This window comes from Sander lucioperca, chromosome 10 (assembly GCF_008315115.2).
Source record: "Sander lucioperca isolate FBNREF2018 chromosome 10, SLUC_FBN_1.2, whole genome shotgun sequence".
In the NCBI taxonomy this organism is placed as follows: Eukaryota; Metazoa; Chordata; class Actinopteri; order Perciformes; family Percidae; genus Sander; species Sander lucioperca.
The window spans coordinates 20,954,917-20,980,979 of NC_050182.1; the positions used below are offsets into that span (position 1 = coordinate 20,954,917).

At 41.4% G+C, this 26,063-nt stretch overlaps 1 protein-coding gene across 6 annotated transcripts in view; it reads left to right on the forward strand.

Moving 5' to 3' along the window:
- The window catches only part of spire1b (spire-type actin nucleation factor 1b), a 69,143-nt gene that overhangs the window by 40,640 nt on the left and 2,440 nt on the right, over positions 1–26,063 (forward strand). For 2 of the 6 annotated variants that reach the window (XM_031322712.2, XM_036006766.1), the window contains 7 exons: positions 1,391–1,520; positions 11,105–11,268; positions 11,376–11,469; positions 12,060–12,202; positions 21,770–21,907; positions 24,548–24,618; positions 24,736–24,763. In XM_031322712.2, the coding sequence (XP_031178572.1) occupies positions 1,391–1,520; positions 11,105–11,268; positions 11,376–11,469; positions 12,060–12,202; positions 21,770–21,907; positions 24,548–24,618; positions 24,736–24,763 (768 nt within the window). Of the gene's footprint in view, positions 1–1,390; positions 1,521–2,153; positions 2,196–7,642; positions 7,694–11,104; positions 11,269–11,375; positions 11,470–12,059; positions 12,203–13,938; positions 14,119–21,769; positions 21,908–24,547; positions 24,619–24,735; positions 24,764–26,063 lie in introns of all 6 variants that reach the window. The other 4 variants (XM_031322709.2, XM_036006764.1, XM_031322710.2 and 1 more) reach the window with 4 other exon arrangements.

Consider the following 26,063-nt stretch of genomic DNA (forward strand, 5'->3'; position numbering starts at 1 on the left):
ACACTGTAAAAAACATCTCCTCACTATCTGCTAGCTGCCTGTCCCCTGAACACACTGTAAAAAACATCTCCTCACTATCTGCTAGCTGCCTGTCCCCTGAACACACTGTAAAAAAAAAAAAAAAAACGCGGTCTCTGTAGACAGCCCATGCTCCACAAACAAAAACAAACTGGCCAACCTGCACCACCAAACATAACAGAGAGTGGACTGTCTGGATTTACCCTGCAGAGATCTGAGGAGCAGTTAACCATAGTCCTCAGAAATCTACTTGAGTTTAGAATTCCCACACAAAGAAAGCGGAAGGTAACGGACATCCGGCCGAAAAGAGTGACATCCGGCGGAATTTCCGGCGGCAGCAGAGCAATCCTGGAAGTGGGACGTCGTGGATATAGACTACCCTTAAGTCAAAATCATTGTTTTATCTGATAGCCTTGCTGCCCTGGCATTTGGCTTTTGTGCCCTCAAGAAATTGACAACACCAAAGGCCAGGTGGCCTTGCCCTTAAAATTACGAAATTCCAGGCCTGACCGGGACACAATAAAAAGCTAAATAAGGTAAGACAAAGACAGACGACAAAAACAAACACGATAAAAATTAAATAAACTACAAAAAAATGCACAAAGACAAAAGGCAAAACAACAGTTCAAACTGGTGGGTATGTCTCAAACGAGGAAACGAGGACCAGCAAAACTGTGTTGCTTTAACACCCCTAGGTGTTAAAGCAGCACAGTTGCAGGTGTCTTCAACAGGGGGTACGGGACACCTAGGGGGTCCTCAGAGTTACTGCAAGGGGGGCCACCAAATTATTGTAAAATTATTGTATTTTTAAAAGTAAATGACATGAGTCCAAAATATTATTAGCAAATATATATCAGCTTATTTGTGAAGAAAAAACACATTTATGATATTGGCTTACTGGCCTATAGGTAAGGTAGTCACTAAGGTAGCCCTCCACAGATACAGCTAATCCTAAGGATTCACTGTGCCACATGTTTAATATTAAAACATGATTTATAAAATCATGTCAACAATCATTTTTATATATTATAATAGCTTCGTAGTATGCACTAAAAAGGTATGTATAAAAGCTTTAGGCCACCCACGTTATTGTAGGCCCAGTTTATCTTAATTTTATACAGTATATACAGTAGGGGGTCCCTGCTCCGTCTCTCTTTTAGTTTAGGGGTCCTTGGCTTAAAAAAACATTGAAGACCCCTGTTATATTTGTCGCAGCAAAAGAAGGAACGCTCTAGACCTCATTATTGGATTCACATTAAAACTGAAGTAGGTAACACCATCATATACTGTATTGAAATATAGTATATTAAAAACTCTATCTCTAACTCTCTCTGCCACCATCTATATTTTACTCATCATCACCCTGTTCTAGGTGTCGGCTCGTAAGCTGAAGCCACAGACTCAGCTTCCTCCGACACTGCATGAACGCATCTTGGAGGAAATCAAATCTGAGAGGAAACTACGACCGGTTTCACCTGGTGAGGTCCGCAGGGGAAGGCTGGGTAAGGCAACTCGCCATTTCTTGGTCCCTGCTCTTGTTATTTTTACATGTTGCACACACACATGCACACTCTCATGCACATGAAAACATACTTCACTGTGAACTGTATTTTTTAAGCTGAAGTATGGATAATGCATGCACCTGCTGGGACGAAAGATGAGACGTGTTGCAGCTTGTAGTTCCTTTGACACTTTACTACACTATTTTTTTGTACCTCTGTTCTTTGCTGTTGTAGCTATTGCTGCTTAACTTTTTATATTTGTGTTGCAACTAATGCCTATTATTGTTTTTTTGACTACACTTGTTTGCAATATAGTGGAAATTTTACATGAATAATAATGCTAAGTGTCTGCAATTCCTTTAATACTAACAACGCTAAACCCACTCCTGTTTTGTGAATGTCAGTAATCTCTCACCATTGGCTGTGGCTTATTTTCAAATCCTATTATCTCCCATCATGTAAGTGGTCCTACTTCAGTGATCTAACACTAGACAATAAGTGTACTATACCTCAGCATGTCTTGCCAAATACAAGCAGATAACATCCTTAATGTTTCACAGTAAGTCTTGTCTTAATTTAACCTCCTAATCCCAAGCAGTAACTGTCCGATGCCATGACTGTTTTTTGTTGCAGTAATTCGGCCACTTAGCATGTCTTCCAGTTTTGATGCGTCAGGTAACGTCTACCTCGCTGCTTCTCTGGCTTCTTGTCTCTTTCTGTTTCCCTCCCTGCTGTGGCTGCTCATCTGCTCTCCCAGCCTGCACACAATGCACACACACATCAAACATACTGTGTCAGCAGCACACTGCACACACATTTAATGTCATGCTTTAGTGGTTGGTGATGGTTGGCTGTGATCTGTGTGTGTGTGTGTGTGTGTGTGTGTGTGTGGGGGGGGGCATGGTGATGTGGGACGCTGGTCAGTAGGAGGACACTGATGAGAGCAAACTGAGCTCGATGGTGTTTTAAGCCTCCAACGTCACCTTCCAGGCAGCTAACCCTCACCTTAACACTAAACATAACCATTGCCACTCTGCCTGGAAGGCGAAGTTGGGGGCTAGAAACACCAAACAACCCAAACTAATCAGCGAACCATTGACGGCAGAATGGACACACAGGATTTTCAATTTTCAAACATACAGTGGAGCTGTTAGTAGAGATGGTCCGATACCATTTTTTGCTTCCCGGTACCGATTCCAATACCTGAACTTGTGTATTGACCGATTCCGAGTACCGATCCGCTATAAGTGTGTTATATATTTAATTATATTTTAACAGCTGTATAGTACTATCCCTGCATGGATGTGATATGATTTCTCTCTTTGTTATACGGCCTTGCTCAGGTTAAACGTTTTGTGAAACACAAACAATAAAAGCCATAGAACTTTCGGTAACACTTTACTTGAAGGTATCGACATAAGAGTGACATGACATTGTCATGAATACATGACACTGTCATGAACACATGACACTGTCATGACACAGTCATGACACATGAACCCTAACCCTAACCCTAACTCTAACCCTAACCATATCCCTAACCATAACTTGTCATGACAAAAACCGAATGACACTTACTAAAAGAAGCGTTATGTCATAAACGTTTATGACTTTTTTATAATGTTTATGACACGTTCATGACAGTGTCATGTCACTCTTATGTAGATACCTTCAAGTAAAGTGTAACTGAACTTTCTTTTATTATCCAGTTTGACAGTCAGTCTTAATGGAAAAATAGCATAAATAAACTACTTTAAAGTAGATTTTCTTCAGGGCTAAACTACTTTGTACATGGTATCGGATGGGTGCATAAACTCGAGTATTTTCCGATAGGCGGTATCGGAGGCTTTTTTCCGATGCTGGTATCGGTATCGGAACATCTCTAGCTGTTAGTCAGGGCATAGCAACCACTGAGGTAATGTCCATTGTATTTTCCCAGAGGGGATTTTTGCTACCTACACATGGTAGGTATTTTATACACTGCTCAATATATTAAAATGTTAATACTTTTAGCATTTAGTCCTTCATTTTGGACAAAGTGAAATATAACTGAACAGTAACAAATAAATAGAATTAAAAAAATCCAAATGAAAAAATGTAAAGACTTTTTTGCGTGTGTAGGTGGGGTACTAACTAAACTAACTAAGTGCACTTGTATCCCAGGTGGTACTGCAGTTACCAGGGAGTGGCTCAGCCAATACAAAAATATCACCACTCATTTGTGTTTAGGATGCACACAAATAGTTAGAAATAGGATTAGAAATGAGTGTGATAATCTTTATCATTTATTATCATGATCACTATAATAAGATAAGATGTGATAGGCTGGCTGCACAGTTTCCCATCAAACCTTTAATTGCGAGTTTGTAATGACTTCTTTGCATGTGAGAACAGAAGTTGAGATAAATAGCTGAAAGGGAGGATAAATCCAGCTTCCGTATGAATGGTTAATCTGCTTTTACATCCATTTTAGTGAGCCCAGAGGGAAAATATGGCATTTTAAAAGAGGAGGAAAAATATTTCAGTCGACACATTAAGTGGAACCAAAATGAGGAACCGAAATTTGCGTTCTGATTTCTTCCGGTTGCGTAGGAACCGGTTCCATAGTGGAACTGGGTTTCGGTACCCAACCCTATTTCAAACTGCATAATTTGTGCTCTGACAACTTTGTCCGCCACAGAGGTTGGTTTTGGTAGATTAATGTCCACGTTGTCACTTCTTTTTTCGACGTTTGTCGCATTTTCCAACATTTTTGAAGTTTTTTTCTAAATGTTCTGTATTTTAACTGTAGGTACAAACATAATTTCCTCTTTTTTTTATTATAGGGCAAAGTCCGGGTAATGAGCTTCCAGTACCTTTTCTGATATTTTACGGATTTATTTATAGTGTAGATCTAAAGCTAGTGACACACCAACCGGACGGCCGACCTTCAGCAGAAAAGGCAGTCGGATTGACTGCCTCCCCGAGTTAGCCAAAAAAAGTGCCTCGGAACACACTGAAGCGATGCCAACTGCCGACGGCAGCTGATTGGACGAACACGTCACGTGGGTCTGGTTTCTCTGGAAATTGTTTCAGAATACGATCTCATATTGTACTAAAATAATTCACCGAAACGTGTTTCTGAAAACAATTTAAGAGAGAAATTGGCCATACAGTTGTTGAATCTTTCTTCATTTCAGATCAACAAAGCTCAGTTTAAAAGATTTTCGTCAGATTTTGAGAGGCATTAGTCACGCTAATCCCGCTCGTCATTTCCGGGTTAGCACTCCACCAATTAGATTGGTCATTTGAGTCCGACTGCCGGCAGTGCCCGCCTTCCAACCGAGCACGTTAGGTCAGCCAAAATGAAGGCTGACAGCTCCCCCGACGGACGACGGCACGGAACACACTGAACAGACTCGAGTCACCGACCTCGCCAGACTGTCCAACGGCCGATTATCGGGTTAGAGTGTGGTGCCATAACACAAACTTTCTGTGGTTACACTTTCATACGTCAGATAAAAAAACTTGGGAACAACTGCATTAGAGACTTGTGTCAGTATTTTTAAGCTATGGCCCTGTAGGTAGTCTGTTCCTTGTTTTGCAGCCTTAGAAAGTTGCATCATTGTTACTCTTTGTTAAAAGTAGTGTGTGTTACTCCCTTCACATTCCACGCTGTAGTGACATGGTTTGTGTGATGTCATACGTTGTTTTGAAATACAAAGCTTTTAAATCATCATAATCTCAGTATGAGAGGCATTCTGAGAACAATGTGGGGTTCTATTAATGCCTTATAGTTATTGTTCACATAAAAAATAAAAATGATTGTCAATTTTTATTCTGCAAAAATAACAGACATCGAACAGTTTATTCATGCAGCAATCAGGTCACATTTACATGCAGTATTACATTTTTCCTCCCTTTTGAATCTTCTTACCTGGAAAGAAAAAAGAAAATAGTTGATAGTTATGATGGCAACATGGGCAGGGTTCGTTACATGTACACTTATCAGTGCCTGTGGTTTTTGACACAAAGGGAGGGGAATCCCATTAACATCTGGCTGTCCTAAAGGGAAAGAGATTAATCTCAGCTGTCTGATTGGAACAGATCACATCGTCTCACAGGTGGATTGGGATATTTAAAGGGCTCTTGGTGCTATGAGTTTAGATACTGAACGAATGGCCAGTGACAGTTTAAATGATGTAACATTATCCAGCTGAGTTTTGTTTTCTTTTGTTCGTTTTATCACTGATTATGTGGAATTTTGAAGCAAGAGTTATGAAAAGACATTGACTCGGTACCCTTCTTTCTTTAGAGGACATTGTTTTGGTGTTATAATCCTACTCAATGATAGAAATGCAGCTGTCGTATGAGTATAGCTCATACAGTCTGTCTTATCCACAGCTCTTGTCACTGGACAGGATTATATCACTTCTGAAAAATGGTTCTGTGGATCTCTAAACACTCAGGAAAAGTGTCACCTTTGCTAAAGCGCATCATCTGTCAATGTACTGCTGTAATGTGAATCTTACTGTAAGTAGAAGTGTGCAGCCAGCCATCTAATCAAGAAATGAAAGGAGTTACTTCCACCTATGCGTCTCTAACAACCATCAACTCCATACAAAAGAGTCTTTCATGTAGTAGGTGACTTTGCAGAATTGAATCAGGGTGCTGTGTCATGCTCTGCACAGCCCTGGACAGCAGTGGCCTCTCAGTAGTGGCATGTGTTCAGCATTAAACGCATATGACCGCATAAACAAAACAGTTTGACTGAGGGAATAAGGAAAAACAGCTGAGGCAGGCAAATCAGAATAATGCTTCGCTCCACTTTCCCTCCTACTGAAACCAGTGTCTCTCATCACACCACGAGCTTTATCACCTCTCATTCATGCTGTCCGATGATCTGTGTGTGTGTGTGTGTGTGTGTGTGTGTGTGTGTGTGTGTACGGACTTCCCTCTATAACGAAGCTTTCTCATGCGGAGTGAGCACTTTCATTCTCACTATGCTCTATATTTTATGGGGAGATGGTACATACCCGACACTTTAATGAACATGATTAAGGTTTTAATCGGGAACAAGAAAATACTGTTTCAAGGAAAAATCCATTTCACAAGATATAAACCTGACAGTTGGTGATGTATCATGCGCTTCTGGGTCCATTTTTGTTGTTTGGTGGTGGCAAAGGGGAGATGGTGTGTCCGACTAGAGTGTAATATATATCATTTATCAACAATTTATGGAATAGCTCGACATTTTAGAAAAAGTGATTATTATTATTTTTTTTTTTTTTGCTGGGAGTTGCGCTGTCCAAAGTTACACAAACAGAATTGGAAGGAAAAAAATCGTCAAGTTGTAGTTTTTACGAGGAGTTTTTAGGGACTATTTCTAGGCAAACAACGGTGCAGTAACGTTCTCTAGAGACTACAGGAAGTCACTGCACCCAGCCAAGAAATAGTCACAGCATATAATTCCCCGTTAAACCACAACTTGGTCTTTCTACATTTCTTTTTATACACAGATTAAACAAACAAGATACAAAAAGTTTGTTAATTAGCTGAAAAGGTGTTGGTTGGCAGAGTCCCTGTATCTAGGCGTTATGCTAAGCTAACCCCCTCCTGGCTCTAATTTGTACTTCATATAGAGTCTGATCAACTCATTGAAGTTTCATCAAGAAAGCAAATAAGGAAGTGTCCTCAAATCTTGAACTACTCCTTTAAAAACAAAATGTTCAGTTTAGAATACTAAATGTTAGGTTTTGATGTAATTTGTATTTAAAGAATAAGCAAGTTTTTGTTTTGTTTTTGTCATACAGGAACAACCCCCGAAATTGGAAAGACCAATTTGAACATCAACAGCTAAAGCTAGCTAAAAGCTATCTATATATGCTCATGCAGCCACTTTTCATTGAAAGATACACATTGGCGTCCGTTAAAAAGCATTATGACAATGTAGAAAAAAATGAACAAACCAGGTTAAGAGAGGGGGACAAAAATAAATTCGCCACATTCAACCACATAATGCAATGACTGCATTAATCAGGATATATTATTGGGACCTAACAGCACATACATACCAAATGGTGGAATAGTCTTATATTAGCTATTATAATAGCTATCCTAATAAAGGAGCTGTCCCCTTTTAGGTCTTGGCAAAACTCGCAGTATGCCACAGGATTTGTTCCGTACTGGAATAGGTAAAGTATGAGCACCGCTGTGGTTTGGAAGGCCTTGTTTACCCTTAACCCAACGGCCTTGTCTGTCTACCTCCCGGGCTGTAAACTAATATACTCAATGCTCTGTTTAAATATTTGAATACTATTGCCTAGCCAAGACACAGGTAGAGTGTACAATAATGGCTAATTTTGGCTGGTTTGTTTGTGTTTGGTAAAGTCTAAAGCCTGGCGATGTAGTCTCTTAGGTTGTAGAAAAGTTAGTTTTAGTCCAGCAGCAGAAACAGAGCTCCTGCTGAGGCTACATTTACATTGCTACGTTTTTGGTTTTTAAGTTTGAGTTTTGAGCCAAAAGCGATCTCCGTACACACACGTTTTTTTCAGCTCCAGTAGAAGAACTAATCTCTGTTTCAACTAACATGTCCAAACAGCATATCTCAGGAACATTCTCATATACTGGGCATGCGCGTGCCGGGGTAAACAGGAGGCAGCATGTATGCTGCCATTGCTGGTAGTTGCCATAGTAGCTTAGTCTCAGAGAACGAGACGTCATGACCCATACTACCCAATCAGGCGGTGAAACATTGGCGTCAGTGTCAATGTTGGCAAAGGTCTCCGTTTGCTGCCCTTGACGGCAGCACATCCCTAGCCTGGTTGACACCAGACCCTTCTCAGTTGTAACTGAGAGTGGGTCTGGGCAAGCTTCATTCACAGCCCATTTCCAAAGGGGCGTCACCAACAGACACCGCTCAAATGCCTCTGGGCGTAATTGGAGCCAATCAGACCAACGATCCGGGTGACGTAGCAACGTCAGCGGCATCAACGGGTTTCGGTGGCCATCATGTTGAATGTAAACAAAAAGCTGCTTGCCGTCGCTGTGCTATCGTCATCGTGTAAAGACCACCTCAACGGTTGCAATTGGTGCCTCGATTTGGAAAAATTGGAAATGGGCTTGAATGGGCTCTTGGCCAGACGGACTTGCAGAGCAAATCTCAAATTTGCCGGAAGTTCGTCAGGGTTTTCCCAGGCTAGTACATCCCCGGATTCCAAACCAAACGGGGTCACCAAAAGTTTTTTCAAATGTCTCCGGTTTAGGGGCTCTGAAACGCCAGAGCAGTGTGAATGCGAGGTGTAAACGTAGCAAAAGATATTTGTTTTTAAACCAAAAGGTAGCAATGTAAATGTAGCCTGAGATGATTAGCTCATGTGGATTCTTTCCCCACAAATAAGAAGAAAAAAGGAGAAAAGTGAGATGTTTCAGGACTCCCATAGATCCTACCAGCACTCCCTCGCCCCCTTTTCTCACACTTCCTCCCTCTAAACCCTCCTTTAAAGTTGCTTTTTCCCCCCATCCTCCTAGACTCCACAGCTGGTATCAGGCAGCTTGTTACGTGGTTGGTTACCATCAATTGGTTTCTATCTTTGGACCCAACAACTCCTCTCTCAGTGCAGAATGACCTAGTGACACTTCATTTCAAAGATTCAGCTCTGTACTGTATGTCCGTGCTCTGTATGTAACACCAGCCTGCTCCGCTGCCTCCTCTCAGACCAACTTAACTCACCCTTCCCGACCTCTATAGCCTTGGGATGGACCTCAAACCTCAGTCCTCTGTATAGGATTCATTGCATCTTGTCACTGTATCCTCCCATTAAACACGCTGTGATTTAAAAAATAGGGATCGGCCAATTATCGACCTGGTCCATAACCGTGGCCGATATTTGGCAATTAGCAGATTATCTGTATGAGTGTTTTATTTTACCCGTAACCGGTAAAGTTAATTAAGTAAAAAGCGCACTACTTTGGCTCTGCTACAGCTCTGTAAGCCGTCTGCAACACCTGCAAACAAACTGATAGCATGTTAAAACTTCAGGAAGCTATTTTTGTTTTTTATTTATTCATTTTTGGGTTTTTTTTTATTATTTTTGGGGCATTTTCGGCCTTTATTTTTTGACAGGACAGCTGAAGAAATGAAAGGGGAGAGAGAGAGGGGGAATGGCATGCAGCAAAGGGCCGCAGGCCAGAATCAAAACTGCGGCCGCTGCGTTGAGGAGTAAACCTCTATATATGGGCGCCCGCTCTACATTTGCATTTGCATGAACTGGGGTAGACGCTCCATATTCATGCTCCATCTTGAAATACGTTAGCCGGTAAGGGACATACAGGACATACTGCTCCGCCTTTCGCGTTTTCTCTGTCACATGATAAACTCACAGCTGCTGCTAATGCTGCTAATGGGCATTGTAGCTTCCCGGCCCCGGCAAGTTTGAAGAAAGAAACATGGAGGACAACACGTATTCAAAATCCAAATTTCAGGAACAGGAGTCTTCTTCTTCTTCGCCCAGAAAAAGAAAAAGAGCAAGAGACCGGCGTCATCAGAAAAAAGCCTGAAGGCTACCGTAGCTGTAATACGTACTTTGAACTGCGTGGTGCAAGAGAGTTGATTGATGATATATGATCTCAACGCTAGATGGGAGAAATTCCTACACATTGGACCTTTAAATAATTGCTTAAATCATGTAAAGAAACTTCCAAAATGTTAATTTTGACTAAAAGACTTTTCATTTTCACTTTAAATGCATATTGGTTCCAAATATCGGTGTCATTAACTACTAATAATCAGTATCGGTATCGGTATTGGCTTTGAGAAACCAGTATGGGCCGACCCCTAGTCTGTTTCCAATTTTTTACAGTCCCAGTAGATTAACCCTTGTGTTGTGTTTTTTAGACATACATTTTGGTCGCTTTTTTTCCACGTTTAACTTACTTTTTTTCAACGATTTTGGCACGTTTTTTCTTCCCATTACCACCAGTATATTCACCACTAGAACCAAGTTAGTAACACTAGTTTTACACTTATTTTTGGAATTCCTGGTAAATAAACTTCATGTATATTAAATTATAAAATGTTTGTGTTCGAATAAAACAGAACTTATGAATGATTTTGACTACAAGTTAAGATCAGAGGAGTAAAGGTAATGGATAATCACAGATATGTCAAAGTTTAGTCAGGGTAATGCTATCAAATTGAATGAAACACGCACAATTCAATGAAAGTAAAGATCTGATCCTTAATTGTCCTTGTGAAGAGCGTTTTCATGGAACCATCCATGTTATTTTGGGGCAATTTGGTTGAAAGAAACCCAAATGTTTGATATAGAAACTGGGGCGGCCGGATAGCTCAGTTGGTACAGTAGGCGCCCATATGTAGGTTTACTCCAGTGGGCCCGGGTTTGACTCCTACCTGCGGCTCTTTGCTGCATGTCATTCCCCGTCTCTCTCCCCTTTCATGTCTTCAGCTGTCCTGTCAAATAAATGCCCCAAAAAGTCTAGAATAACACGGATGCAAAGAATCACACGAGGAATTGTTTTGAGATTCATGCCAAGTGCTTTTTCACCTTTTTGTCTGATTCTCTCTTGTGTGTGGCTCTGTGCAGATGAGTTTAGTCCGTACATGGGCAGGAGGACGTCCAGCTCTCTGTCTCTAACCAATGGATCAGCGTGTCCCAGGGGAGAACCCTCTGGATCTCAGTCTGTCCCTCCGAGGAAAAGGCTCCTGAAGGCTCCTAGCCTCGCCGAGCTGGACAGCTCTGACTCTGACGTCAGTATGACTCCGTGTGTGTTTGTTTGTGTGTGTGGGATGGATTTTTTTCTAGCATGTGCAGAGCAAAATCATGGCTGAGGTGTTTGTGTTTTCCATCCATTCAGGATGAGACTGTCGGGCGCAGATCAGCCAGTAGCTCCAGCGTGGCTACATCTGTGATGGATGATACGTCCCCAGAGAGTGCTCTGGGGAAGAAAAGTGAGTCAGGAATTATTTTTACATCCGCCTCAGCTAAACCACACACTGACAGTGATCAATGAGTTTTAACCCTCCGAGGACAAAAGACGCACCGGCGAGACCAAGTGATGTTTGACAACACTCCTACTCAGAAAGCAATATTACAAAATTTAATTTTAGACATTTATTTACTATTTCATTCATATATTATGCTACTTTTGTGAACCCAAGACTTTTGTAAACTCATTTCAAGCACCAAAACATTGAAGTGTAGGTATGTTTTCACAAGAGATTTGAGAAAAATTTCCGCTTTCGGGCATCACAGAAAGCTGACTTTGTTCTGAACATTTTGATATGAAACACACGGGGATCAGGTTATTTGCAAATACCCTTAAAAGGAGAATACAAGAAGATATCTAAAAATGCCCTTAGACTTCAGAGGGTTAATCTTACAGCCTTCGCCAGCCATGTTTTCTTGGAGATTTTTTCCTTTTTTTTTGCTGTTTAGTATCAGAGGTTTTTGAGCCTTGAATGAACCAATAAACCTAATCTCAACCAGTTAAGCTGACTCCTTTTCTCTCTTTTGCCTCTCTTTCCTCTACAAACACCAGCTCCCCCCATGTTCCTGCCCATCTCTTCTACACCCCAGCCGGAGAGGCGTCAGACCCCCCAGAGAAGACACTCCATCGAGAAGGAAACCCCGACCAATGTCCGACTGTTTCAACCACCTTCCAAAAAGAGCTCCAAGTCTCTGGTGAGTCAGACATCTTTTCAAATACCGTATCTACTCAGTAGATGAAATGTACCTTGAAAAAAAAACTGATGCCGCAAAACGTTTGGGGGAAAAAAGGGCAGGAGAAGGGTTTTTATCATTTTCAAACAGTTTATAAGAGCAGGAGCAATTCATTAACAAACAACAAATAGAAAATAGCATTGGTAATCTGACAAAATCAGTGACAGTATTAGAGCATATTACTGTGGGCTCTGTGAGGACAGTATAGCTGGGAAAAGTTTTAACCCGGCCCCGGCCACACATCCTGACCAGTCACTTATAACACATTTTCACTCCCATCGTGTAACATACGGAGGCTTGGTCAGGTGCCTTTGGCGTTGTTATTGACACTAAAAGTCTCCTTTAACGTCATATCTAAACGTGCTTTATCTAAACGCGCTTGGTCGGGACTGTTGGCGTAGTTAGGTTAAGGAAAAGGTTGTGGGTGGGCTTATGTTTCCCTGACACGTGGGACAAGAACAGGACAGTTGGGTTTAGGAAAAGAAGAACGGGACAGTTGGGTTTAGGAAAAGAAGAACGGGACAGTTGGGTTTAGGAAAAGAAGAACGGGACAGTTGGGTTTAGGAAACGTGACACACAGGACACGATCCCCAGTCTTCTGGGTGAAAGTCCTGTGTTGTCTGACCCATCCACCACCCCAACCAACCTCCCTACGTGGATTTTCGGGCTTTCATACTACTCGCTAGCGACTACGTCATCTTCAAACGCAGTGTAGCTGCTGCTCTCCCTGATGCGTTCTACACACACGCTGAAGGGTGCTTTTCGCGTTGTTTCAGATGCTGACAGCCACTGTCCAAACATCCGTATTTTACGAGTTCGGAGTGAGAACGGGTTGTTACTTAAAAAGGGAGACAAAAAGATGGAGGAATGGTGAATAGGCAAGCAAAAAGTAAATGAGAAGGGATTGAAACTAAACACTGTCGCGGTTTTGGTTTTCAGTTTTGCGATTCCCTGTTTTATTTGGTTAATTCATTCCCTTCATGTTGATGTTTGCTTGCCGTTTCCCTGTTATTTGTTCTCTGTTTCCAGTTTCTGTATTGCTTTCATTCCCTCTCGTTTCTGTCTCTTCACTCCCTGTCTCTGTATTGTCGTTCCTTGTCTATGGTTATGTACTGCCCTTGTTCTTTTGTTCCTTGTTCTCTGTTTTTCTGTTTTCCTAGCTCCATCCTTGTGTATATTTGCATGCTTTACGTCCTGTATTCTTTTGTAGTGTTCAGTTCCATGTGTCTTTGTCTAGCTTTGTTTCCTGTTGAGTCTGATTAGTCCCTAATGTGTTTCACCTGTTCATCTGACCTTATGTCACCCGTCTCTCGTTACAACCCTCGTTAACCTGTGTATTTAGTCTGTGTATCTTATTTGTGTGTCTGTGCCTAGTGCTCTTTTTGCCCGTGTACCTGGGGTTTCCCCTGTTTTCTGATTTTTGGATTATCGCCTGCTTACTTGGATTGTAAATGTATTTTTGGTCATTGAATCATTCAAACTCTCCCTGTTGTTACCTCCTTGGATCCAAACCTGCAAGCTCCTGACACGACACGCTCACTGTCATCTCTGTTACCCTTTTGATTATTTGCGTGACGTGTGTCTTTTCCCAGATATCTTCCCTCTTCTTTTTTTTCTATCACCAAATCTACTGTGTATGCTCGCACATTATCTCGTGGTGTGACTTCATCAAACTGCAGGAACCTTCTTTCATTCAGGTTGGGATGATAGCTTCCTATCGCCCCTGGATACCCCTCATCCTCCTCCTCTGCCCTTCTTCCTCCACTCTCCACCATTTGCAGAGCTCCCACCCCATCGAGGCATTTGTGTTGGGCTTGATGAAGGCAGTTTTTGCTCTGTGCAGGGGCGTTTACATCAGAGGAAGAGAGTCGGCCAAGGTTTGCCAGTCTCCCTCAGTCCGTCCTGGCGTAGTAACTGTAGCTGCCCATCCTCTCCTAACGCTTCCTGCTTCATTAGCGATCATTGAGCTATAGAGCAGGCTACTGCCATTACAGACTGTTTTTTTGTGAGTTGTGATCGTATAGCTAGTAAACAATATCATGAATTTATTAATCTTTCATTTCACTGCTTTGGATAACATTTTAACACTCAAACCAAGTAGTTAGCTTCAGCTGAAAGTCATTTAAATCTACTTTAATTTTGAACAAATTATTTTTTTGCTGATGGTGGGATGCACTTATAATAAAATGTCTGTTTTGACCTTGATATTTTGGTTTATTTGTGGCACTGTAGATATAAATTAGGATCCTTTTTTCCACATATCTCTGAAGATATAAAAGCAGTATTTTAGAATTCTTTTGATGCCTCTGGTTCGGAGACACACCATGATAAAGTTTAACCAAAAATTTAATTTATTAACTCAAATCTAACCGAATTAGACCAAATAAAAGGATTATTAAGGTGCGGAGTGTTGTTGTCAGTATTGCCAGTGGTATAGATAGATAGATAGATAGATAGATCGATAGATAAATAGATAGAGACTTTATTGATCCCCAAGGGGGAGTTCAAGGTCCTAGTCCCAAGACATCACACACAACATACACATACATGATAAACAGGATGATAAATAAACTATAGCAGTGCAAGATTAAAGTTTAAAAAAAGACAGCATTAAATATGGGCATGGGTGTAAGTGTGCATGAGAAAAAAATATGGCATTTTAAAAGTAGCCTACATTTACGGTAGCTAGCTAACAGTAGACTACAGAGAAAGTGTGATATTTTTATGTCCTTTTCGGAGTGACAGAGGGAAAATATTTCCATAGTGGAACCGGGTTTCGGTACCCAACCCTATAGCTCACCCAGTAGAGTGTGCGCCCCATGTAGGCTGAGTCCTTGGCAGCGGCACGGGTCCAAATCCGACCCGCGGCCCTTTGCTGCATTTCGTCCCCCCTCTCTCTCCCCTTTCCTATCTTTAAGCTATCCTGTCAATTAAAGGCCATCAAAGCCCCAAAAAATGATCTTAAAGGATCTGAACTACTTTACCACACAGGTGTTTTCAGTTAATCCGGCAGACTGGACCTCTTCCCAGGACTGTGTGGGTGTGTTTAGACTGATTGATTGACATCTTCCTGAGCCTTCTGTTAGTTTTGTTGTACCCGTTAGGGCAGGACAAAGGACAGCTGAATCATTCTTATTGGTAGATGAAATTTGTGACGTAATAAGTTCCCATCAAAGCTCCGGCCCACCTTTAACCTGAGCAGAGGTCTAATCAGCCAGAATAACTGAAATCACCTGTGTGGGTGTTCAGAGGCTTTCAAAAAAGAAGAAGAAGATGGATGGATGAAGTAGTCTTAAACTGTGTCTTCAAACAGGAAACAGCAGCAGAATGTTTGTCTGAAGCCTTGGAAACAACCCTCAGTCTTCATTTTGGCCTCATCCTGACTGATGGTCAGGTCATTCTGCTTTGATCTGATGACTGGAGCTTTATTAGATGGAGTGGGACGAGCTGGTGGAGCTGAAACCACTGCAGAGTCTGGTTCTCTGATTGGTTCAGCGTTGTCCTCCACAACAGCTTCCTCATTCACATGTTCAGCTGGGGTGTCCTGTGCAACATCCACCACGTCTATAGTGTTCGTATTCACAGACACTTTTTTGTGAGTGTGAGTCTGAAACAGCACACAGATCTCTCCCGCTGCAATGTCAGCGATGGTGCTCAGCACCTCTGCTTCGAAGCAGTTGAGCTTCTTCACCAGAATGTCTCGAGTGTAGCCCTGTCTCACTTTTTCCTGGATAGACAGCACCATGTCGTCTCTGATGGAGCGGGAGAAGGTGACCTGATGACGGAGCAGACTGCTTTTGTGACTCCGACAGCCATTTTACTGAGCTGCTGGGAGGGCATGTTGAAGGAGGTGTTTTTAGGAAGCAACCAGAAGCCCTGCAGGACTTTTGGAACCACCTCCATCACCACCTCCAGTGGGCTGAGCAGTTTGGAGCCGGGGGCCTCCTGTCGCGGCTTGGTCAGGCTCCTGGCAGACCTAAGAGCGTGGCTGATGATCTTGGGATGTCTGTAGATTACACTCATTCAGAACAGCACGAAGAAATCACAACCACTGTACTCTATCTGAGAATAAATGTGTGTCAAATACAGTATGACTCACTGAGGAGGGATGGCCTCTGGTGAGTGGAACAGCCTTCTGGCTTCAAACTCAACGTCCCTCATCTTCATTCTGGTGTTCACTTCAAACACCTGAAACGAGGAGTGAGATATGATACATATTTACAGAATAAATCAAGTGTCATGTAACAAGTCTCCGGACTACTGTTTTACGAACATATTTGCATTTCAACAAACCAATCACAATCGTCTTGGGCGGCGCTAAGCTCCCAGCTGCAGAGACGATGGCTCTGCTAAATAGCCTCAGGAAGGAACTTGTTTTGGTGGAACATTTGCACCCCGCAAAAGAAACGCCACATACAATATTAAATGAAGTTAACTGTTGACACAATACAGTAATGTGAGCTATTTAAATTAGCTGATACATGGTTAAACGTGATTTACTCTTACCAGTGTATAGCCGTGTGTATTTTGTCCATAGCAATCCCCACCACTCGGTCCCAAAACATCCCAGTTAGAGAGGAAATTACCTAAACATATTCTTCATAAATCTTTACAATCATTCCCTGAAAGAACCAAGCAGGCCTGCCTTGTTGCACAATCCAACTCTTCTTCAAAACTTGCCATTTTCAGCGTGTAGCTCGCTAGTTTAAAGTTTTGTTGTTGTTTCCGAACAGAGTTTGACATCGGCAACACACAGAGCAGTAGGTGAGGGACATCCGGCGCGTGATGACCAGGCAATTATCCTGCAAATGTACTTCCATTGATTCAGACTATGGTCTTACCAGCTTGAGAAGAGGCCTGGCGTCAGCCTCATCAAAGTACTCCAGTCCAATCTCCCAGAGCCTTCAAACAGAAACACAAGCTTCATCTTTACTCTTTTGTGTAGTGCTGGACTGTGTGTGTGTGTGTGTGTGTGTGTGTGTGTGTGTGTGTGTGTGTGTCAGAGATGGGGACTCGAGTCTGAGACTCGGACTCGAGTCGCACTTAAGATGCACAAACAGCTGACTTCAGACTTGACTTGCGACTCAACCCAAAAGTAGGGTGACCAGATTTCCCGGAACTAAAACCAGGACACTTAGCGCATGACTGTAGTGCTCGTGCACGCACGCTGTTTTTAACGTAAACATGTGCCAGCCCAGGTCAGACAGACACAGACAGATTAGACACAATTTTGCCAACAGCACACGTAGGCCTACTGCTCACAACATAATGGGCTAGCTCAGTTAATATTGATGAATGTTCTTGGTATGTAGCCTATATATCTAAGAAATAATATTAAAAGACATTGAGTGAGTTTTGTGTGGGACCAACTTTATTTTTCAGAATTAAAGCATTCTTTTGGAAAATGCACCCACTGAACTTGTGAAAAACTTTGTGAAAAGGTATTTTTCATTGCATGGCATTAAACGAATTATTTGGAACTGCTGCCACAGGCTTGAACTAAAGTGCATGAATGCATAACTTATGAATTCATGCATGAATTAATTAATGATTTGTGCATTACTTGATTCCTTTATATCTTATGAATCATCAGGAATTGACATGAGTTCATAGCCTCTCATGCATGACCTCATGCATGAACAACACATCAACTAAAGCATTAGGTAAGGAAGCATAAGGACAGCTCCCACAAAATCAGGCATTTTGGGCCGCAACAATCTCAAAAAAAGCCTAACTGAAAATCGGGACTGTCCCGGTCAAATCGGGACTGTCCCGGTCAAAACGGGACATCTGGTCAGTCACCCTAACCAAAAGACTGCAGACTTGACTCGGACTCAAGCTTCGAGACTCGTCAACAACCTGTTTGTCTGTAAATCTAAATTTATTCATGTATTTCTATTTTCTTTTATTGGCGCATATACGTTGGGGAAACGTATGACGAGCCTCATGTCCCCTGCCCTTTGCCATAATGTGCAACATAACGCATGCGCTATGCCTATGTGCGCGCACTCACATATAAGAAAATGCATTGATGATGGTGACACCAAGTCCTCCCGGAGTTGTGCCTTTTGTCTAGGCCCGGCAAACTCGATTCCTTTTAAGGATTCTGGTTATTTTGAGTCACTCACTAAACTGATCCAGGTTGTGCGAGTCACTTGAGTCACTTGAGTCACTTGAGTCAGTATTGCTAGCTTGCAATGTTTCGGACTGTCTGCTCGACCTAATTGCATTTAACATACTACATTTATACACCAAAACCTACAGTAGGCCTAGCTGGGCTACGTGCAGAACATTGTATCTTATTTCAGAAGTGAAAGAATGGCCTTTGTTGGGGATTTGCGTTACCCTGAGCTCGAGGAGAGACCTCGCTCGTCTGCTACAGATCCACTTACAGTATATACTTTCAATACAGAGGTTTCCCTCAAACTTTAAACACTGAAAAATGTAATACATGATGAGGTTGGGCTTTACAGCCAGTTAGTAACACAGACAAACATGTATTCTTTGGTGCAGATACCAAAATATTGAAAAATACAGTTATGAAATTGAAACAGAGTTCTTAATTTGTGTTTCTTGAGATTGCATTGCAGTAGACCCCATCAAGTTCTCCTACAACTGATTTTGATACTGTACTGTCTGGATGGTAGCTACAGGACATGCTTTACAGTGTTAGGGACAGATCAGGTGGTCAGAGGCTTGAGGCTTGACTTGAACTTGCCCCTCAAAGACTTGAGACTCGACTTGGACTTCCAAAAAACTCTCTCTGGTGTGTGTGTGTGTGTGTGTGTGTGTGTGTTGGTAACTCACTGCACTCTCAGTGTGCTATTGCTCTCCTCCACCAGCAACTCAGTCATGTCTTCAGCAGTCACCTCAGAGGGGAGCTGGTTTTCCTGCTGAAGCCTCAGAAGTTCAGCCACCAGTGCGATCTAAACAGCAAGCAAGAGATCTCGTCTTTCTGTTTAAGACACAATTTATAGACCTGCTATTTTATATTGGTGTGGATTTAAGCCTGTAGTGAGTCTTACCTGAACCTTATAAGAGCCGATGTGCCAGCAGATCTGCAGAGCCTGCTCATATACAGGTGTGTCAAACAACACCTGAAGGAAATAATGTTGCTCATTGGTTTTGTTATTCAGAGTATTATCTCCATCTGAAAATGTTTACAGTCTAACTCCAGTTAAAACAAAAAAACTCTCACGTACCCTGATGCCTCTGCTTCCTTCGATAAAATCCATGGATATTTTGTTCCTGTATATGAAAACACAGAACCAGGTTTAAAAGTCAAAGCTACAATGAAATCCTCACAATGATTTTTCAGTTCAATCGATAGACTCGTGCGTACTCAAACACTGTTGATCCTCCCGATACAAATGAATAGTGTGTGTGCCAGGGTCAAAGAGTGGGTGTAGAGATTATCTTATTGTTGAGTCACTGGAGTCTATACGACACGCACACACACACACATATCTGTCGTCTCCTGCAGCCTTTTGCCCCAGGTGTGTGTAAGTTCTCTCTTGAGTTAGGGTGTAAAGTCCACACTAAACGATACACACGTAAACTAGGACAAAACATTATTATTATTAAGTGATAAGTAACCCTAACCTAGAGCTAGTGCAATATAACAACAGTGATATTGAATGGTTAAACATCAACTACTACATGGGTTAATATAACAGCACAATATTATTCTTAGGCAGAGTTTTTTAAACGTTACCCTCTCGAGTCCCTCAGTTTTCTTCAACTTTTTTAACCCTTGTGTTGTCCTCGGGTCATATTTGAGCCATTTTCAAAGTTTTTTATATCAGACATATGGGTTTCTTTCAACCAAACTGCCCCAAAATAACATTGATGGTTCCCTACAACATTGTTCAGGTAAAATGTATGAATTTTATAGCATTTGAAAAAAAAATGCTTAAATGGTTTCAAAACAGTATCCTGACTAAACTTTGACATATACCCGTCCATGATCCACTCAACATGGTCTTTGGTCTTTTATGCCCCCAACGTCTCCTCCTAGGCAACGCGGCAATGGTTATGTTTGTTTATCGGTGTTTTTTGCCCCCAATGGCTCCTTCCAGGCAGCGCTGCCTGGAAGGCACTAGGATTAGGCACTGGTTATGGTTAAGGTTTAGGTTTAAGGTTAGGGTTAGGTGCCTTGGAGGCAGCGGTCGCAGCGCTGACTGGAAGGAGCCGTTGGGGGCAAAAAACACCATTGAGCACTCAACATCCTCTGATCTGATCTATAAGGCAAAATAATTTGTAATTTCTACTTTTTTCAACAACAAACAGTAGGCACAATTTCACATAAATGAGGTTTGTTGACCAATGTTCCAAGAATAAGTGTAAAATGTATTATTAAAACAACACAAGTTGGTGTTAGTGGTGCATATAAGTGACCAAATCGTTTTGAAAAAAACATCGATAATTTTTTTACTTGGAAGGACAACAAGTTCATGGTCGACGGAAAGAAAACACAAGGGTTAAAATATTAGGATCCCCTAAGTGATGAGCACCAGAGGGATACTTTTTACACACCCAAGCAGCACACGCAGACTGTATTTTGATTGTCATAAATTAGTAGTTATTTAAAAGGTTATGTAAGTCTGCTGCCAGCAGGTTGATAATCATCTGTATCTCCGCTCGTCGATAACAAAAGTGCGAGTTCAAATCAAAATCATAAATAACCAAGGGCTGTAAACTACCAGGGAGAATGTGTTGCAGACGCCAAACAGCTGTCTTCTTCATCCTCCAAGTTATCCCACCTGTCAAAACGATGCACCATGGAAACAGCTATTCTACGGGGGACTTTACACATACTAAGGCCTAGGTGTAAGATTGAGGTTGTAACTCCGACCTAAGTTAGAAAACTACATTGAAACTAGGCTGCGTTTGGATTTACACGTAGCTGGTGGAACCCAGTGCTAGGCCCTTTTTCTATTTGTTGCACCAATGGTTCACCACATGTTTAACTCTCTCTCTATGAAAAGCTGACCCACCCAGTCATACTGACCAAAACACAATGCTTCCACCAGTCATAGTCCACCAAATTAAACTAAATCTACATAGCTAAGGCTTTTATTTGTCATCTTTTTTATTATTCAAAGTAAATAAATGTTTCTTTACAGCGATGAACATACAGTAAGTACAGATAATATGAAATGGGGGAAATTAATCAACGGGCCTTTAAGACAATCATTGTCCAGTTTGCGAGGAACTCTGCTGCCTTGTACCGCTGCTGCAATCACGTCTTCCAATCACTCCAGTTGTTTACGCATCATGAGCCCTCTCTGAATCTGCCTTTTTCTTCAGGGAACAATGAGAAAAAAATGTCACCCAAATGTAGTCTGGTGTCTGGACCCACACAGGCTGCTCTGAGGAATGGCTGTTTGTGCACTGACACTGAGCCCTGTGTGTTGGATCTGCTGTGGCCAGGGTCACTCACTGCAGTCTGTGTGTGTGTGTGTGTGTTTGTGTGTGTGTGTGTGTGTGTGTGTGTGTGTGTGTGTGTGTGTGTGTGTGTTGTTATAGGAGGAGTTCTGTTTCCCTGTGGAGTGTCTGTCTCTGACGGTGGAGGAGGTGATGCACATCAGACAGGTGCTGGTGAAGGCCGAGCTGGAGAAGTTCCAGCAGTACAAAGACATCTACAACGCTATGAAGAAGGGAAAGGTAACTTCTTTGCCTGTATCATGTAAAGTAAAAAAAACACTGGGTGGATGCAGTTGTGCCACCCTGTAACAACGCATGATGTAATAACAACGCATTATGTAATACAATGTCAAAATGTAATATATATTCATAGACTAATGGAGATGTTATTCTCTATTTCCTGCCCAGGGACCACAGATGAAAATTAGCTTATAGCTAACTCTGGTACTGCTAAGGAGCTGTGCATTGTCCCTGTCAAATAAATAAATAAATTCACTTCATTATATAATAACACCCGCATTATGTAATAATCTGCCGTATTTTGTAAGCAAAACCTGCAATACGCAATACGTAATAAATAAAAAAAATACATAATGCGGCAGGTCTTACAAAATGCGGGGGTTGCACTTTTAACGAAAAATGTAATATGCAGGCCTTAAAAGTATTCCGGTGTTGCACCGAAATCTGTGACCCGTCGTGATCTGTGTCCCTCCTGTTAAAAGCGTAGTGCCCCCTTCCGTGGTTAAGGTTAGGGACAGGGGTTTGGTTCAGGTTGAGGTAGGGGGACACCGATCTCGATGGGTCACAGATTTCGGTGTAACACCGGATCTCCGGCATGCGGCCATGAGGGAAAAAAACAAGTCGCACAGTAGAGGAATTACCGCCGTATAGTACAGGAGAAGCTCACAGGCAGTTTCATCTCACATTAGCTGTTTAAGTTTAATTCCTAATGTTAACTATAATTTTAGTGATCAATAATTAGCCTGTGTCTATGTTATCTCCTTACATATACCTACGCTCTCCGTCTCTGCTAGATTGGGAATGATTGAGATTTCTCTTGGCACAGCTACCAGAAGACTTCCAACTTTCAGACAGGTTGCTCACGGCACATTTATGTCGTCTCTCTCAGTTGGAGGCTGCTCAGTAACGCTCAGCCATCACCGGAAAAGTGTTTCTAATATCCTTCACTGGTCTCCGTCCAGAGCAACGGGATCTGTTGGTCCATTCTTATATACAGCATGGATGTATTAAGAGAACAGTCTATGCTTAAAGTACTGGGCCTGGTGCCAGATTTCTGGTGTATGACTATTTTAGAAAAATAAATAAATTAAAAGGTCCACATGTGATTTGTTTTTGATGCACTGCATTTAACCAATCATCGAACTTCCACCTACCAATGAAACAAGTTAGCCAATAAGATGCAAACTAGGGCGGGTCTTTGCCAAGTGCGGTGTGGTCTCCGTGGTAACGCGGCTAAAAAAAATGGAGGCAAAGTTTATCAAACTTGGAGCATGTAGATACAGCTTTAGTTGAGAAAGGAGTTAAAAACAAATGGTGCTGGGCATGAAAAGAAGACGAGAGGAGAAGGGTGGAGATGGGAAGCCGTTCAGCACTGGTGCCTCAAATTGAGGGAGCCGGGTGCTTACTTCTGCAGCGTATGTTCAAGGAAGACACTTATAGCAGCAGTGTTAATAAAATGCTTGCTAGGCATTAGCTAGATGCTAGTCACAAAGCTTCGGTCCGTGCACTCTATCAAACAAGTACGTTACCAGAAAGGACGGCCAACGCTACCGCTGCGACTCCGCCTTCACTGACCGACCGTGTTTGTGATAAAAACAATACACGTGTGCATGTTCATAGCGGAACACGATTTGTCATTAACGATGGCCGCTGTGTAAAAGCTATCTGAAGACCAAACTGCCTTAATAAAGCTGTCTGTTTGGAATCAGCATGGCAGGTATTTAAACATAACAGCCTTGTCCCAGAGTTTAGAGTCTATATCAAAAGCTAAAAATATTTAAGTTTTCAATAAACATACATGAAGCAACTAATCTCAACATGGACAAAATCATGAATGTACTAATTTGCTTTTTTGATGATGACCTGGCCAAAGCATCAACACAATATCTAGAAAGATTTGTTTTCACAATGATTCATTGTAGGATTATGATATTATTGCAATATGTAAATCTACATTGACTCTTAATTGAACATGGAAGAAGTAAAAATTGATCCAAAACTTTTTACTTCTTAAAAATTATGACTTTTATTATTGTGTAATGGAAGAAGGACTTTAACGGTTTTGCCAGTCAAATTATCCCCCCCCCCCCCCTAAAAAAAAAAAAAGAAAAAAGGTTTCAGGCTCAGGATTTTTTTTCACTTTAAGCCCTGAATATGGTGCATTATGTAATAACCAAACAAAATGGAAGTCTTCAATCATTTTTTATAACATTGCCATGTTTATTTATAAATTGGACTCAAAATTAATTTTAAAAATGTACTATTTATTTCAGTAGATTAGTATTACCTTCCATTGGTCAATACATGTCACTAAATGTATTACATATTGCTTTCAGGGTTTTTATTACAAAATGCGGTAGATTATTACATAATGTGTTGTTATTACATAATATGTTATTACATAATGCGTTATTACATAATGCGTTGTTATTATGTAATGCATTGTTATTACATAATGCGTTGTTACACACCCTTTATGAATGAGTTGGGCTGTACCGTTCTTGACGTCACTATAAGGGAAAAAGCACATACTGTATATCTTTCTTCTGACTTCCAACTTAATACATTTGGTCAAATTTGTTGATGTATGCATTGATTTCTCTTTATTCTAACGTGGTCTTTATCTTTTTCTTTTTGCAGCTTTGCTTCTGTTGTCGAACCAAAAGGTTTTCCTTTTTCACCTGGTCCTACGTCTGTCAGTTTTGCAAAAAGTAAAACACCTTACATGATTATCTTCGTCCTTTTGCATTTTAAATGAAAACTATCCAGAAGAAAGTGTGACTTTCATTCATCACTTCCTCCGTTTGCTCTCTCTTTTCTCATTGCAGGCCTGTGTGTGCACAGTGCTGTAAAAAGGTTAGTCGCTGCAGCAGTAACCCTTAACTCAGAGATGGAGCAGGGACCCCGTACTACATATATTGTATAAAATGAAGTTGCATATTAAATTGGGTCCACAATAACGTGTAGGTCGGCCTAAAGCCTTTATACATACCTTTTTTGCATAGAATAATACGCTATTAAAATAGCCTAGTAATTGTTGGCATGATTTTATAAATCATGTTTAAATGTTAAAGGTACACTGTGTAGTGTTTTAAGTTTTTTATTAGCTAAAATCAATGTCTTCATTCATAAATATGTCCTCATTGGTGTAAAATGACCTCTGCCAATGATCTGACTTATCCTCGTAAGCGAAGAATTTATTATCTGTATTTCCATTGGACGGGCAAGTCCAAGGAGGCTATCATGTCGTTCCGCCATTTTGAAAAACTATAATCTCTGAGAGGGACATAGAGCACTAGCCTACCTGTCTAGCTAATCCACAACACGTTTTCGTTCAGAGCCAGCGTCACGTGACTGAAACCAGCTGAAACGTAGAAGGAGATCAGTGAGAGGCGCTTGTCACTGCCCTTTAGTTCATAATGGAGGATCATACTTATGCACACAGGAGAAGGAATCCTCGTCGCCAAAAAAGCGAAAATTGGAAGACATGTTGTCATAGCTTCTTGGTACATAACGGCTACCGTAGTTGCAACACGCATTTGAAAAAGTGAGGCGCTAGAGAGCACTATTCGTTTGAATACAAAATACAATTTCACCGCTAGATGGGAGAAATTACTACACAGTGTACCATTAAAAATACAAACATGTGGAACAGTGAATCCTCAGGATGGACTCTATCTGTGGATGGCTACCTTAGAGACTACCTTACCTATAGGCCAGTAAGCCTATCATCAGTGGGGATTTATATTTGCTTATAATATGTTGGATTCATTTTAGGACTTTTTAATTTTATGAAAAACATAACAATAATTTAGACACCCCCCTGCATTGACTCTGAAGACCCCCTAGGGGTCCCGGACCCCCTGTTGAAGATCCATCCATATAAGTGAGTCCAAACCCGATTCCAAAAAGGACACATATAGTTAATCATAAACCTTTACCCAAACTAATTGTGTATCTTGTAGATCAGTTAAAACATGATTGCAGTCACATTGTATTGCTGATAGCTCTCAAAGATATCTTTTGTATCATTACAATGTTTCAAGATGCTTACTTAATAGGGCTGGGTTAAAATAATCGATTCTCCAATTAAAACTGACTTTGCCTGAGTGATCTGATATCGATTAATAAAATCCAGAAATTGATCTTTTAATAT